The sequence below is a fragment of the Sphaerodactylus townsendi genome, linkage group LG02 (genome assembly GCF_021028975.2).
Source record: "Sphaerodactylus townsendi isolate TG3544 linkage group LG02, MPM_Stown_v2.3, whole genome shotgun sequence".
Taxonomy (NCBI): domain Eukaryota; kingdom Metazoa; phylum Chordata; class Lepidosauria; order Squamata; family Sphaerodactylidae; genus Sphaerodactylus; species Sphaerodactylus townsendi.
In genome coordinates this window covers 11,993,458-12,008,133 of record NC_059426.1, presented here as the reverse complement: position 1 = coordinate 12,008,133, position 14,676 = coordinate 11,993,458, and the positions used below count along the sequence as shown (strand labels likewise).

The 14,676-nt window shown below is 45.7% G+C and overlaps 1 protein-coding gene across 1 annotated transcript in view; it reads right to left on the bottom strand.

Annotated features, from left to right (window-relative positions):
• Positions 1-14,676, bottom strand: part of UNC80 (unc-80 homolog, NALCN channel complex subunit) — a 149,152-nt gene that overhangs the window by 88,162 nt on the left and 46,314 nt on the right. The window contains exons 13-17 of the mRNA XM_048484443.1: positions 12,629-13,030; positions 8,174-8,305; positions 5,192-5,339; positions 4,285-4,433; positions 1,766-1,935 (exon numbers count right to left, since the gene is read on the bottom strand). Coding sequence (XP_048340400.1) covers positions 1,766-1,935; positions 4,285-4,433; positions 5,192-5,339; positions 8,174-8,305; positions 12,629-13,030 — 1,001 coding nt within the window. The remainder of the gene's footprint in view (positions 1-1,765; positions 1,936-4,284; positions 4,434-5,191; positions 5,340-8,173; positions 8,306-12,628; positions 13,031-14,676) is intronic.

Here is a 14,676-nt window from a genome sequence, read left to right as displayed (position 1 = left end):
TGGGGATGGAATGTTGGGAAGGTACTGTTTGGGAAGGGGAAGGGCCTCAACCAAGTACAGTGCGACTTTCAGGAGTTAAGCAAGGTTGGCCTGGTTAGTATTTGGATGGGAGTCGACCAAGGAATGCCAGAATCACTATGCAATGGCAAACCACCTCTGATAGTCTCTTGTTCTAAAAACCCTACTGAAGAACATAAGAACATAAGAACGAGCCTGCTGGATCAGACCAGAGTCCATCTAGTCCAGCACTCTGCTACTTGCAGTGGCCCACCAGGTACCTTTGGGAGCTCACATGCAGGATGGGAAATCAATGGCCTTCTGCTGCTGCTGCTCCTGAGCACCTGGTCTGCTAAGGCATTTGCTGATCCCGAGCACCTGGTCTGCTAAGGCATTTGCAACCTCAGATCAAGGAGGATCGAGGTTGGTAGCCATAGATCGACTTCTCCTCCATAAACCTGTCCAAGCATTGGTCGCAAAAGTCAGCTGCAACTTGACATTTCACACACACACACACACACACACACACACACACACACACACACACACACACACAAACACAAATACACAAATTCTGCACACTACTGGCCACGTCCATATCAGCAACATAGGGCTGCTAATCTCCAAGTGGTGGGTGGCTATTTCCTGAGATTACAACTGAACTCCAATCACAGAGATCTTTTTACCTGGAGAAAATGACGCATTCAAAGATGGACTGTCCGGCATTAAACCCCACTGAAGCCCCACCCATTCCCACACACCACTCTTCTTCGGCTCCACCCCCAATATCTCCAGGTATTTCCTAACCTAGAACTGACAACCCTACCATGTAAGAAGTAACATTAATTGAGGAGCCAGAAGTTCCCTATACATAGTTGTAGGATATAAAAGATAGAATTTATCTAATAAAAAAAAGCTGGATTCACCTGGAGTTGGGCTACATGAGAATGTATGCTTGCTATTATTATTGTAAATTTCACAGCTGCCAGATCTTTAGCTGGTTGTTGGCCTTCATTACAATTCGAGCCTCACCCAGAAGCCTAGGAAGTTGTAATGTATCGGCATAGTATTCGTGCAGATCCCAGCAGGGCTGCCTTCTGAATTTGACAGATGTTAATTTTGTCAATTCGAAGATGTTTCAAGTGCTGCCCTAGTGTTTTTGGAATGGCTCCCAGTGTGCCGATTACCACTGGGACGACCTCAGCTGGCTTGTGCCATATCATCATCATCATCATCATCATCATCATCATCATCATCATCATCATCATCATCATCATCATCATCATCATCATCATCATCATCAATTGGTTTTATATACCGCCCTCTCCCCAGAGGACGCTGGGCGGTGTATAACATTTTAAATAACAGATAGAGCACAATTTAAAACATAAACAAAATAGAAATATAAATAAGATACATATAGGCTCTATTAAATTAATAACTAAAACCTGCTAAAACCTACAGCGTACAGCATTCTGATATGCCATATATATAATATATGGCGTCCGACAACTAAAACCCTCCCAGGAGGGGAATGGTGGCCCGGCAGATGTTATAGAGACCACCAAGGGACCGCTGGGGGGCGGGGGGCGTGACTCAGCGGCCGGCCTCCCCAAAAGCCTGGTGGAACAACTCAGTCTTACAGGTCCTGCGGAACTCACCCTGCGGAACTCAGTCTTACAGGCCCTGCGGAACTCACCACTTTACATGTTCACGTGCTTTGATGCACTCTGTAAATAATACTGTGCCTTTCCTGCCGGATACAGACCTTTTACTGCTTGGGGGTTTGAGTTCTTGTTCAGTCATTTCGTCTGATTTTCTTCCTGGTACCAGCTTCTCCGCACTATCCAGAAGTGCACTCAGAGCAACTCTTCTAAAGACATTCCCATGAGCTTCCTTGATAAACTGAACCAGTTGCCTGATGTCACAGTACAATCCCTACAGAATGCAGAAGGGAAGGAAGGAAGGAAGGTGTCCCAACTTGTTAGAATCTCAGCAAAGGAAACAAAATAGGGATTTCTTTCTCTAGTAACATATTTAATGTATTTCTGAAAGCATCCCAATTTTCCATGTGGTTCAAGGTGACTTCAGGCCCAAAAGTTTGAACCAAACTTTGAAAGACAGGCAGCCCGAGGTGGGATCCAGCAGGTTCTCACAGGTTCCCGAGAGTAGGTTACTAATTATTTGTGTGTGCCGAGAGGGGGTTACTAATTGGTGATTTTGCCACGTGATTTTTGCCTTAGTTACGCCCCTCCTCCACTCCTCAGCAGTAGCGCGCAAAACTTGAAGCAGTCTAGCAGGAGGTGCGCCGGCGTGCGTGGCAGCCTGCGCCTGCATGCATTCGTTTTCCACCCAAGGACTGGCGCAGCGGCTGCGTCCTTGCCACAGCCCCGCCCAGGAATGCCCCCGTCATGCCCAGCCCAGCCCCATTGGTGCTACGCCACTGTTTGAATCCCACCACCATGGGAACCTGTTACTAAAATTTTTGGATCCCACCACTGCAGGCAGCCCAATCCGGGGTGGGGTGGGGATGCACTGGCAGATGGAGAACTTACCTAGGACCAAAGCGTGTGCAATGCTACAATGCCTGAATTGGAAACGTCAATCCTCTCCCAGGCCTGCTGGAGCAAAACACTGCTCTGGCATGATTGGGGGATTTTGGGGTAGGAGGGGGGGGGTTACTCAACCTTAGTTGGCCTCTGGAGGCCAATTGGTTCCCATGTATCAGTGAAGTCGCCAGCAGAGATACACCACAATTTTTGTGGTGCCACGAGGGATTTTCACCCCTTTAAAACCTTTTGGGCTACCTGTACTTTGGGAAAGACTTTTCGAGGGGGCAGGCCGTGCTGGAGCAGCGCCTTCCCCACCAGCCCACCAGCTCTGGATTGGGCTGCAAGAATAGCCAAACAAAACCAGTTTCTCAACACCACTAACTTCAGTCCATTTCTTTTTAAAACATGCGCTCTTGCCATTGCTGAGGATCTTAAAGTGTTGAGCCAAGTTTCAACACTAATGAGCTTGCCTGAATATACTTAAGAGTGCTCTGAAGGAGAACCCCCAAGAGAACCCCTCATCTCACTGAGCACCATCTGCAGAAATAATTCTTTGAGCCAACGCAGTGACAGGATCAGATGAATGTTCAAGTGTTCTGCATGACAGAATTTTGCTCTTTGAAGATCTGGTGAGTATCAGACTTCAAAAGGCGCTTGCTGACGTCATTTCCCACTAAAGGAAACTAGCACATTTCCCCCATCTCAGGTCAATGTATTAACATTCATGTTAATTTCAAATATATATCCATTTTCCCAGGCAAAATAATACAGTGAGTTTGGGGTTAACGCTAGCTTTGCAGTCAAGTGGGCCTAATGGTCTCTCTGGTTCTTGTAGAAGAGAAGAAGAAGAAGAAGAGTTTGGATTTATATCCCCCCTTTCTCTCCTGCAGGAGACTCAAAGGGGCTTACAATCTCCTTGCCCTTCCCCCCTCACAACAAACACCCTGTGAGGTAGGTGGGGCTGAGAGAGCTCCGAGAAGCTGTGACTAGCCCAAGGTCACCCAGCTGGTGTGTGTGGGAGTGCCCAGGCTAATCTGAATTCCCCAGATAAGCCTCCACAGCTCAGGCAGCAGAGCTGGGAATCAAACCCGGTTCCTCCAGATTAGATACACAAGCTCTTAACCTCCTACGCCACTGTTGTAGTGATAAGATAAATAGCCATTCTGACACATAATCATATCAGCTGAAATGAATATTACTGGGGTTTCATTCATGCCTTTTTTTGAATAATTTTTTTCTTTCAGTACACAAAATAAACATAGGCATAGATATAAGACATAATTTTTTTATATTCTTACGATTTCTAAGAGCTTACTATTACATTTACATTTTAAAAAATTACATTAGTCATTTATTATGCCACATATATTCGCTTAAATCTTTCTTCTATTTTAGATCAACTTTATTTAATTTTCTTTTAAATTTTCAGTTACGTCATTAAAATAACCGTTCCACTTTCCTTGAAATGCTGAAATGGATCTATTATGTACAAAGGATGTTAATTTGGCCATTTACTGTGCATTCAGTTAATTTACTCATCCATTCATTCAAGACGAGATAGTTTTCTGACTTCCATTTTGAGGCGTATATTTCTCTTGGCGCCGTCACCCATGTATTTAAGTCATTTGGCGTAAATTTTTGGAAGATTACTTGGTACAATATTTAATAACGCATTTTTCAGACTCGTCTCAAATCATTCCTGGCACCGAAGGGTAAATGAAAACGTTGTGCTTACCAGATTCTCCGGACTGTGGAGCTCGTGCGTTGTAGAGGCACAACGGGTGATCAGCGATTTAAACATGGCGCTGACGATGATACCTTCCACGCTTTGAGCTGTGGACTTATTGTCCACCGTGCTGAAGTTGTTTCCAAAACCAGCTCTGTCTGTAAAATGCAAGCAAGAAACAGTCAAATCAATCAGTGTTTATTAGCCTTAGGCCATATACACAGAAAAAGGTACTTCGGCCGAAGCCCTACTCCCCTCAGATTACAAAAGTATAAAACAAGTTGTGAGAGTTTTTCAAGCATTAGAGTACAGAAGCAATGCAGTTATATAACATGAAGCGGAATATCACACATTTAGTTATAACAGGATTGTAATTTTAGGAATCTTTAACCACCTTTATTACAGCTTAGCTTTTGTGGTTTGAACATCAGTTGAACTTTCTCTGATTTTTTGCTGCTAGAAACATAAATATCGCTACTTTGGATGTAACCTCAGCATACACATCAGCCATCAGAAAGCAAACTTTCTCCTCCTCGCTGCCTGTCAGGCCTGACAGGATATCATTGATATATTTGTTATGGATAGCAGAATAAAATGGGCAATGAAGTGTGTAGTGTATTATGTCCTCACACTGATTTAAGCTACATCTCGTAGCTCTCTTGGTATTTTAGCAAATCTCCCCAGTAAATGTTCTGATTTCAACATCTGATATCTAAGGGAAGTGAATGATTTTCTTAGGTTTGCTTCCTTGAGATTTGTAAGATATTGTGCGTAACAGTCAAATCATCCTACTTGGTTACACACAAATGCAACCTGTGCGTCAGTTAGATCTCTTCCAGGGACAGCCCTTTTGCGCTGTAGCATAAATGCTGCCCCTCCGCTAGCGTGAAGCAAAGAATATCGCCCCCCTACTTACTGTCAGTGACGGGCTCCATGCAGAATCCCAGCAAAGCGTGTAAAAAATCCACCACATTGTTGAGCGAGTCTTTGTTCACGTAGTCCCTCATGGTTTGCCGGAACTGCATTTTATCCAGCTTGTACAATTTTGTGAGGCAGTTTTGAGCCTGCGGAGACATTTGAAGAATTGGAAACATCTGCTTAGTTTCTGGGCCAAATCAAGGTCTGTCTGGAGTGCTCCCAAATAAACAGAGCTGCGCAGCCTAGGAAGTTTAATTCACCATGGAACGACATCATGTGGAAGATGCTACCCAAAAAAGCAGCCTCATGTCCGCACCTCTCTCAACTGGTGGCAACCAGGGGAAGTTCTTTGGGCCCCTTCTTTCTGCTTAGCAGCCTCAGACTCCCTTGGTAGAGTCTTTTCAGTGATGGCCCCAGGACTCTGGAATGGCCTGCCCAAAGAGTTCTAGAAAAAAGAACACCCTATTGTCCTTCCAAAGATACTATAAAACTCTGTTCTTCAGGAGGGGGCTTTGGAGGAATTTGTTGTTGGACTTGGATGGGGTTTGAACAGAGGTGGGATCCAGCAGGTTCTCACAGGTTCCCGAGAGTAGGTTACTAATTATTTGTGTGTGCCGAGAGGGGGTTACGAATTGGGGATTTTGCCACGTGATTTTTGCCTTCGTTACACCCCTCCTCTCAGCAGTAGCACGCAGAACTTGAAGCAGTCTAGCAGGAGGTACACCGGTGTGAGTGGCAGCCTGCGCCTGCGTGCATTCATTTCCCACCCAAGGACTGGCGCAGCGGCTGCGTCCTTGCCACAGCCTCATCCAGGAATGCCCTGCCCCCAGAATGCCTGACCACGTCCCCATCGGGCCCTGCCCAGCCCCATTGGCGCTACGCCAGTTTGAATCCCACCACCATGGGAACCTGTTACTAAAATTTTTGGATCCCACCACTGTGTTTGAATGATGTATGTATCTGTTGTTCTCATCATATAAACAAAGGATATCCAACCTCTTTGAGCCTGCAGGCAACTTTGGAATTCTGACACAGTGTGGCGGGTGTAGCCACAAAAAGGTACCCCAAAATGGCTGTCTAATGAAAGCGAGTCAGCCACAAAATGGCCACAGCAGCTTCCTTTCAGCCACAAAGGTACTTGTTCTGTGGTGGCAGCTGCTGGCAAAACAGTGTTTTTAAAAATCTGCACCGCTGATCAAATCGTCAACAGCCAGTCAGGAGGGCTGCTGGGTAAAAACTTTGCCTAGCCCTACCCACTTCTTAAAAACACTTGTCAGCAGGCGCTACAGAACCCATGGTCACCATGTTGGGGATCCCAGGGGTAGATGATGTAGTCTCTATTTATTAAGCACATCTGACAGGGACCGGGGAGAGAGCCATCTTAGTGGTGGCACCCAGACTTTGGAATGCTCTTTCTATGGAAGCCTGGGGTGCTCCTTCCTTGCTCTCCTTCCATTGTCAGGCGAATACATTGTTCAGTGAATTGTCGAAGGCTTTCACGGCCGGAATCACTAGTTGTATTTTCCAGAAAGGTATAACAGAGTTCTATAGCATTTTTCCTGATGTATCAGATTTGTGGCTGGCATCTTCAGAGGATCTGATAGTAGGAATGGAAAGCATTCCTACTATCAGATTGCTTTCCATTCCTACTATCAGATCCTCTGAAGATGCCAGCCACAGATGCAGGCGAAACGTCAGGAGAGAATGCTGCTAGAACATGGCCATACAGCCCGGAAACCACACAGCACCCCAGAATACATTGTTATTTTGAACAGCTTTTAACTTCTTCGTTTTAACATCTAGATTTAGGCTTTATTTATTTATTTATGTGTGAAACTTATATCTCATCCCACGTGGAGGTCTCAGGGCAGCTTACAACATTAAAAACAACAATAAAAACAGTATTTCAGAATGTAACACATAAAAGACCTGAAAAAAAACCTGATATATTTCCATCCACTTGGATCTTCTCAAGAGGTCATTAAAACAACCCACATATACATATGACTCTTACAGGTTTCTATTCACTAGATAATGTTGTTCATAGAACACCGGCTGCCCAGAGGCGTTGTGCCAATAGGGTGGGGTGGGGCACAACGCCTTGGGCGGAGCTGCAGCAGAGGCGTGGCATGGCATTCCAGGGCGCAGCGCGCGCGCCCGGTCGGAGTTTCCCCTCACTCTGCCTCTGCAGCTGCCTCTTTAATATATTCTTGAGCACACATAACTGATTTTAGTACAGTCCAGGGAAGATCTGCCAAATGGTGTTCTATGAACAAAGTTACCTGGTGAATAGAAACCTGTAAGATTCATAATATAAACCACAGATATCTATGGGAACACCATTCACTGTTATTTTGTCTCCCTAGTGGTCAGGGCTGGAGCAAGGGGTAATTTGCGCCCAGCGCACGCATGCACCCTGTGCCCCTGCCACGCCCCCGCCATGCCCTGAAACACCCCCCACCAAGACCCCGCACTGGCACTTGGCCAGTGCATTGCGACCCCCCTTCCCCTTGACGCTACGCCACTGCTAGTGGTGTTCTGTCAAAAAGTTACCTGGTGGATTGAAATCTGTTAGAGTCTCAATATATCAATATACCTATGGGAACACCATTTAATGTTTCTTTGACCTGTTTAAAATATACTTGACTGTAAATACGACTGTGTGGATTGTGAATAGTTCTATGTATGTGCGGGTTGTTCCAGGGACATCTGAAAAAGATTCAATTGGATCGAACCATGTTAGGTCTATGTGATATGTTGGAATCTTCTGGTTGTTATAGATGAAGGGACCCATTAGTTTATAAAGCCCGCAGTTTCCAAGTCTCCAAAGAGGCTTACTGAAGCTCTGTTTTTAAGTGTTTTAACATTTTTTATGTTTTTTAAAATTCTCTAATGTCAATATCCTTTCTGTCTGCGGATATAGCTCGTTTGATGTTATTTTTGCTTGCTGGTTAAAGATCATAACAATAAACTAAAGTACCTGATGTCTCAGGCGGTCTCCAGATAGCCCACGGTGGCCTTCTCCACAGCCATACGCACAGCCCAAAGACTTCACAATTTTGATCAACATTGTCAAAGCTAACCTGTGTGTGCTTGCAGGGGTGCTTTCATCCTTAGGGTCATGGATATTTTGGAGAGGAGAGAAGAGAAAATGGGCAACAATGTCTGGGTGAAGCAATCGAGAGCATCCCTTCCCTTACAAACCAGTGTAGCTTTTGCTCCCCCACTGTCCAAATCAAAGAGTGTACCAAATCCTTTGAACAAAACTTGTTGTAATTGTCATCAGGTTCACACAGGGGCCCTTTCTGCAAACCATACATAAAACATCCTGCAGATGCTTTAAAAATATCCGTTTTGACTTTTCTGTCCGCATAGTGCAGACAAATAAAGCGTTGGCAGGGAAAACATTTTATTTTTCTCACCTTCCCTCCCCAGCTTTCACTGCAGTTCGTGCCCAGACCCCAGATATCAGTCCCTCTGGAGGAAATGCCTGCTTTGGAGGGCTTATTCTATGGCATTAGGCTCTGCTAAACTCCATCCCCTTCTGCCAGAGGCGTAGCAAGGGGGGAAAGTGACCAGTGCATTGGTGCATCCTCTGGCCCCATACTGCCCTGTCCCGCCCTGTCCCGCCCCTTCCACGCCCTCACCACACCCCCACAGGGGCACGCGCTTGGTGCATCGCGCCCCGCGCCCTTGGTGCATCGCGCCCCGCGCCCTTGGTGCATCGCGCCCCGCGCCCTTGGTGCATCGTGCCCTGTGTCCCCTTGGAGCTACGCCACTGCCTTCCACCCATGCAGAATAACGCATTTTCAATCCACTTTCATAATTGTTTAAAAGTAGATTTTGCTAATCTGCACAGTAAAATCCAGCTTCAAAGTGCATTGAAAGTGGATCGAAAGTGCATTATTCTGCATGTGCAGAAGGGGCCAGAGTCCCTCCTCACCCCCAAACCTCACTTTTACAAGGATCACTCTCTCCAGATATCTAGGAATTTCCTCATCCAGAGTTGGCAACCCCACTGCAAAACGAAGCTGCATGTCTGAACATTTCCCCCCAAGGCTGGTAGCCATTTTCCAGATTGAAACATTTCCCTGGAAGTATCAGGGAATCTTATGATTGTATGAAGGAAGAGAATATGCTTTTTTTCCCCGGAGCAATCCCTATAATGACATCAAATAAGCAAAGAGGTTAACGGAGCAGCCCAAGTTGGGGATCAAACTGGACATGATTTCTCTGTGCGTGTTTTGGAAGGCTGCTTTTTTCAAGGAGGAAAATGGAGAGAGTTTGGAGGGGACTTGAGTAATTTCCTCCCCAGCCATTTTCCTTCTGAAACAAGCCCCCAATTACTTGCCCCAGTAAAACCAAAAGCAGCCCAGGGTGGGGTTTTTCAGCAAGAAAACTGCAGCGTGAGGTGACGATTGGAGGTTAATTTATGCTGTTTTTGTGCAGTTTTTCATATTTACAGAAATAATAATGGACATTAGAAAGATCGCATTTAGGTTGGCCCTTAGCACTTTGCTGGACGAGAAAGGAAATGCTGTGCAGGTCTTCAAGTCTCATGCATGCAAGAGAATGATCCTGCAGCCAGCAGCAAGGCGGAAGCAAGGCTGAAAAGCCAACTAAACTGAGGATTCGGCTCCTTCACACTTTGGTGCTTGAAAACTATTGCAAAGCTCAGTACACGCCCAGATGAAATATCGTCAGTGACAAGCAGGGCCGGAGTGAGGTGGAACTGCTCCCGGGGCACATGTGCACCCTGCGCCCCTGCATGCCCCCACCTCATCCTGGAACACCCACACCACGCCCCCACATGGCGCGGGTCCAGTGCATTGCGCACCCCCCGCATCCTTGGCGCTACGCCATTGGTGAAAAGTGGTCCCCATAAATGATTTACAAAATGAATATGTAGAGCTCTATACTGCCTTATAGTGAATCAGAACATCAAACATTGAAGTGTGTGTGTGTTACAATATAACACCTAATATCGAACACCACCCGCGTAACCAGGGCTATGATCATAATATTAAAATATTCCTTGGTTTAACACATATATACACACTTATTATTTCTCACATACATATGAAAGCTCAACCTAATTATTAGTTTAGCTTTAAAAGGGGCTTGGATAGATTTATGGAAGGGAAGTCTATTTATGGCTACCAATCTTGATCCTCTTTGATCTGAGATTGCAAATGCCTTAACAGACCAGGTGCCCGGGAGCAACAGCTGCAGAAGGCCATTGCTTTCACATCCTGCATGTGAGTTCCCAAAGGCACCTGGTGGGCCACTGCAAATAGCAGAGAGCTGGACTAGATGGACTCTGGTCTGATCCAGCTGGCTTGTTCTTATGTTCTTATGTTCTTATGTTTGTAGTATTATGCGTACAAAACACGTTCATTCTTTATACAGTGCAAACAGGACTTTCATTGTTGAATGTGAGTTTCTACTAAATTCGTATATGTTAAAGAGTAATACTTTATTTGAATGTTGAAATTGACTGTAAACTGGGAACTGATTGATGTATTAGGCCCTTTCCACACAAATCCCCTAAAACGTTTGTAAAACATTTGTACAATATTTTCAATCCTCTGCCCTTTTGTCTGCCCTCACTCCTTGGAAAGAATTCCTAGCCACCATTATGTGTTTCCCCCCTTTTTAAAGTTCAGGGTTGAGTTGATGCTTTGGTGCTTCACAGCCTCGTGCTACATTCTTTACTCCTTGGATACTCGATGCTTCAAAGATTAGCCCCCCAAAATAAAAGAATAGAGAAATCCTGCAAATGAACTGTCATGATATATAAAAAAGAGTAAAAGTTCACTAAAAGGTCATCTTCTAAGTTAGCAGAGGTTTGCAAACCCCAGAGGACGGAGACAGTCAGTCTAAGGGCAAAAGTAGCAAAGATTGATCTTTAACATGATTGGTGAATTCAGCTGTAACTTTAAACCAATGAGAGGCTATTGCCTAGGTGGGGAAAAGTATCCAATGGGATGTATGCATTGTCTATGCTAAGAGTTGAGATAGAGAACTGAGTCTGAGTTGAGTTCTGTGTGTGTTGAACTTTGTTCTTGCTAATTGTTTTGTATAGAATTATAGTCTTGTATAGAATAGACTTGTGTAACCTTGCAACTGCTAAAGTAAAAACCTTCCTATGGAAAGAACATCTTGAGTGGAGAGTATTCTTTTCCAAGTATGAGAGGAGGTTGCAGTGAGTGCAAGAAGACTGAAGACTTCTCATCTTACCAGAATGACTCCGCTTTAAACTCTGCTGATATGAACAGGCAAGGGGGGACGGTGAGCTCAGAAAATGGCTCCGAGGAGGAAGTTCAGTAAAACAGAGAAGTGTGGGAAACATCATCAATACACTGAAATGCAACTGAAGATGTTTTCAAGATGTTTCAGTCACAGACTGAATAGGATTAATTTAAAATGGTTTGAGCCCAGAAATAAAAAGTTTGGGGGTAAAAACAATGCAGAACTCCATGGAGGAAACGGCTTAGGAGCAGCAGTGGCGTAGGAGGTTAAGAGCTCGTGTATCTAATCTGGAGGAACTGGGTTTGATTCCCAGCTCTGCTGCCTGAGCTGTGGAGGCTTATCTGGGGAATTCAGATTAGCCTGTACACTCACACACACGCCAGCTGGGTGACCTTGGGCTAGTCACAGCTTCTCGGAGCTCTCTCAGCCCCACCTACCTCCCAGGGTGTTTGTTGTGAGGGGGGAAGGGCAAGGAGATTGTAAGCCCCTTTGAGTCTCCTATAGGAGAGAAAGGGGGGATATAAATCCAAACTCTTCTTATTTCCTGCCTCAAAATGTTTTAAAGGAATTGCACAGAAAAGGTCTTATTTGCACTTTACAGAGGATTGGTTTATTTTACACATGTTGGTAAAAAATAATAATTAGATTGAGTTTTCATGCATATGTGAGAAATAACCTTTGAATATATACAGTAAATTAAGCAACGTTTTAATGTTGTGGCTGCAGTTACCATAGTTACAAAGTTAGTGTTTGGTATTAGTTACACTGGATCAGACCACTGCCCCTTCCAGGTCAGTATTGTCTGTTCAGACTGGCAGCAGTGCTCTCAGGCAGAGAAAAGTCTTTCGCATCACCTACCAATGGATCCTTTTAACTGGAGATGCTGGGAATTCAACTTGGGGCCTGCATCAAGCAAAGCAGAGACTCTGCCACTGAGCTACAACTCCTCGTGTCACCAAATAGTGAGAAGACATGTATTAAAAACATAGGCTCATTCCACACATGCAGAATAATGCACTTTCAAACTGCTTTCAGTGCTCTTTGAAGCTGTGCGGAATGGCAAAATCCACTTGCAAGCAGTTGTGAAAGTGGTTTGAAAACGCATTATTTTGCGTGTGCAGAAGGGGCTATAGTTTGTTATGCATTAGTAGGAAACAACTTCTGTTGGGTGGTCATAACGTACCTTGTCTTCCTTTTTATCGTTCTTTTCATACGGCCTTCCTCCTCCTCCTCCTTCTCCTCCATCTCCTCCTCCATCACCTCCATCACCTCCACTGCCCCCGCCGCCTCCTCCGCTGCTGCCTCCTCCTCCTCCTTCTTCTCCCCCACCATCTCCAGTGCCGCTGACTGGAGCAGTCCCAAATCCAGATGCCGAGTTGCTCAAGGCTCCCTTGAGTTGGAAGGAGGTCTCGCTCTGCCTCTTTTCACTGGGCTCATTCTCTTTGTTCTCGCTTTTCCTTCTGGCCTTCTCCACACAGGGCACCACCCCGAGCTGAAGCAGGCACTCCACAATGTTGAGGGCCACGTCACAGATTCGGGAACTGATATCGTGGTTCAGGACCAAATAAACAGCCTTTAGAACCACCTTGGGGGACAGAAGAAGGAAAGTAAGAGATTGTATCATGTTAAATGGAACTATGTTAACAGGAACTGTGTTCCCAGGGGAAAGGGGAGTGAGGGAACAGAGCTCCAACTCTCTGGGCCCATACTGAAGAAGAAAAAGAAGAAGAAGAAGAAGAAGAAGAAGAAGAAGAAGAAGAAGAAGAAGAAGAAGAAGAAGAAGAAGAAGAAGAAGAAGAAGAAGAAGAAGAAGAAGAAGAAGAAGAGGAGGAGGAGGAGGAGGAGGAGGAGGAGGAGGAGTTTGGATTTATATCCCCCTTTCTCTCCTGTAGGAGACTCAAAGGGGCTTACAATCTCCTTGCCCTTCCGCCCTCCCAATGAACACCCTGTGAGGTGGGAGGGGCTGAGAGAGCTCCGAGAAGCTGTGACTAGCCCAAGGTCACCCAGCTGGCGTGTGTGGGAGTGCACAGGCTAATCTGAATTCCTCAGATATGCCTCCACAGCTCAGGCGGCAGACCTGGGGATCAAACCCGGTTCCTCCAGATTCGATACACGAACTCTTAACCTCCTACGCCACTGTACTTCCACATTACAGGGGCAGAGCGAGGGGGAACTCCGCCCAGGGCGCTCATGTGCCCTGTGCCCCTGCCCCACCCTGGAATGCCCCGGAACGCCACACCTTGCCCTCGGCCACACCCCTGCCATGTCGCATGCTAGGGGCATCGCACCTTACCCTGTCCTGTTGGCACTACGCCTCTGCCACATTGTCAGTATAAATATTCCTTCCTTTTAATTTTTTTTAAAAAATCTATTCTTAGAATACCACAATGAATGGAAATTGGCTTTTTCAACACAGAACAAATAAAATGTTTTCAGGGCAGGAAAAAAAGGCATTTTTTTTGTGTGGAACTCTGCACAGCTTTGTCTCCAAAATGTTTTTGAAAACAGTCTATTTCACCTCAAAACACTGTTTCTTTTAAAAAAATGCTAAACCAGCAATCTTTTTCCCTGGAACATTTTCAAAATATTTCCTGATTACTGTGCGGAAAGCAGGAAATGTTTTATTTTTCCCCGTCTGAGTTTAAAGCTCTCACTTTCATTTTTTCCCTCTCTCATGCCCACCATTTTCTGCAGCTTCAGGATTCTCTGTGCTGTCTGCCATTTACTGAATGTTCCCATGAACGTTTCCTCAGCAGGCTTCACAGCCAGTGGTGGGATCCAAAAATTTTAGTAACAGGTTCCCATGGTGGTGGGATTCAAACTGTGGCGTAGCGCCAATGGGACTGGGCGGGGCACGATGGGGGCGTGGGTGGGCATTCCAGGGATGGGGCATTCCTGGACGAGGCTGTGGCAAGGACGCAGCCACTGCGCCGGTCCTTGGGCGGGAAACAAATGCACGCCGGCGCAGGCTGCCACTCACGCCGGTGCACCTCCTGCTAGACTGCTTCAAGTTCTGCACGCTACTGCTGAGGAGTGGAGGAGGGGTGTAACTAAGGCAAAAATCATGTGGCAAAATCACCAATTAGTAACCCCCTCTCGGCACACACAAATAATTAGTAACCTACTCTCGGGAACCTGTGAGAACCTGCTGGATCCCACCTCTGTTCACAGCTCCCTGCCATTTCCATGATTTAAGTACACAAATAAGCTCAGTATTGCCCACCAATTCTG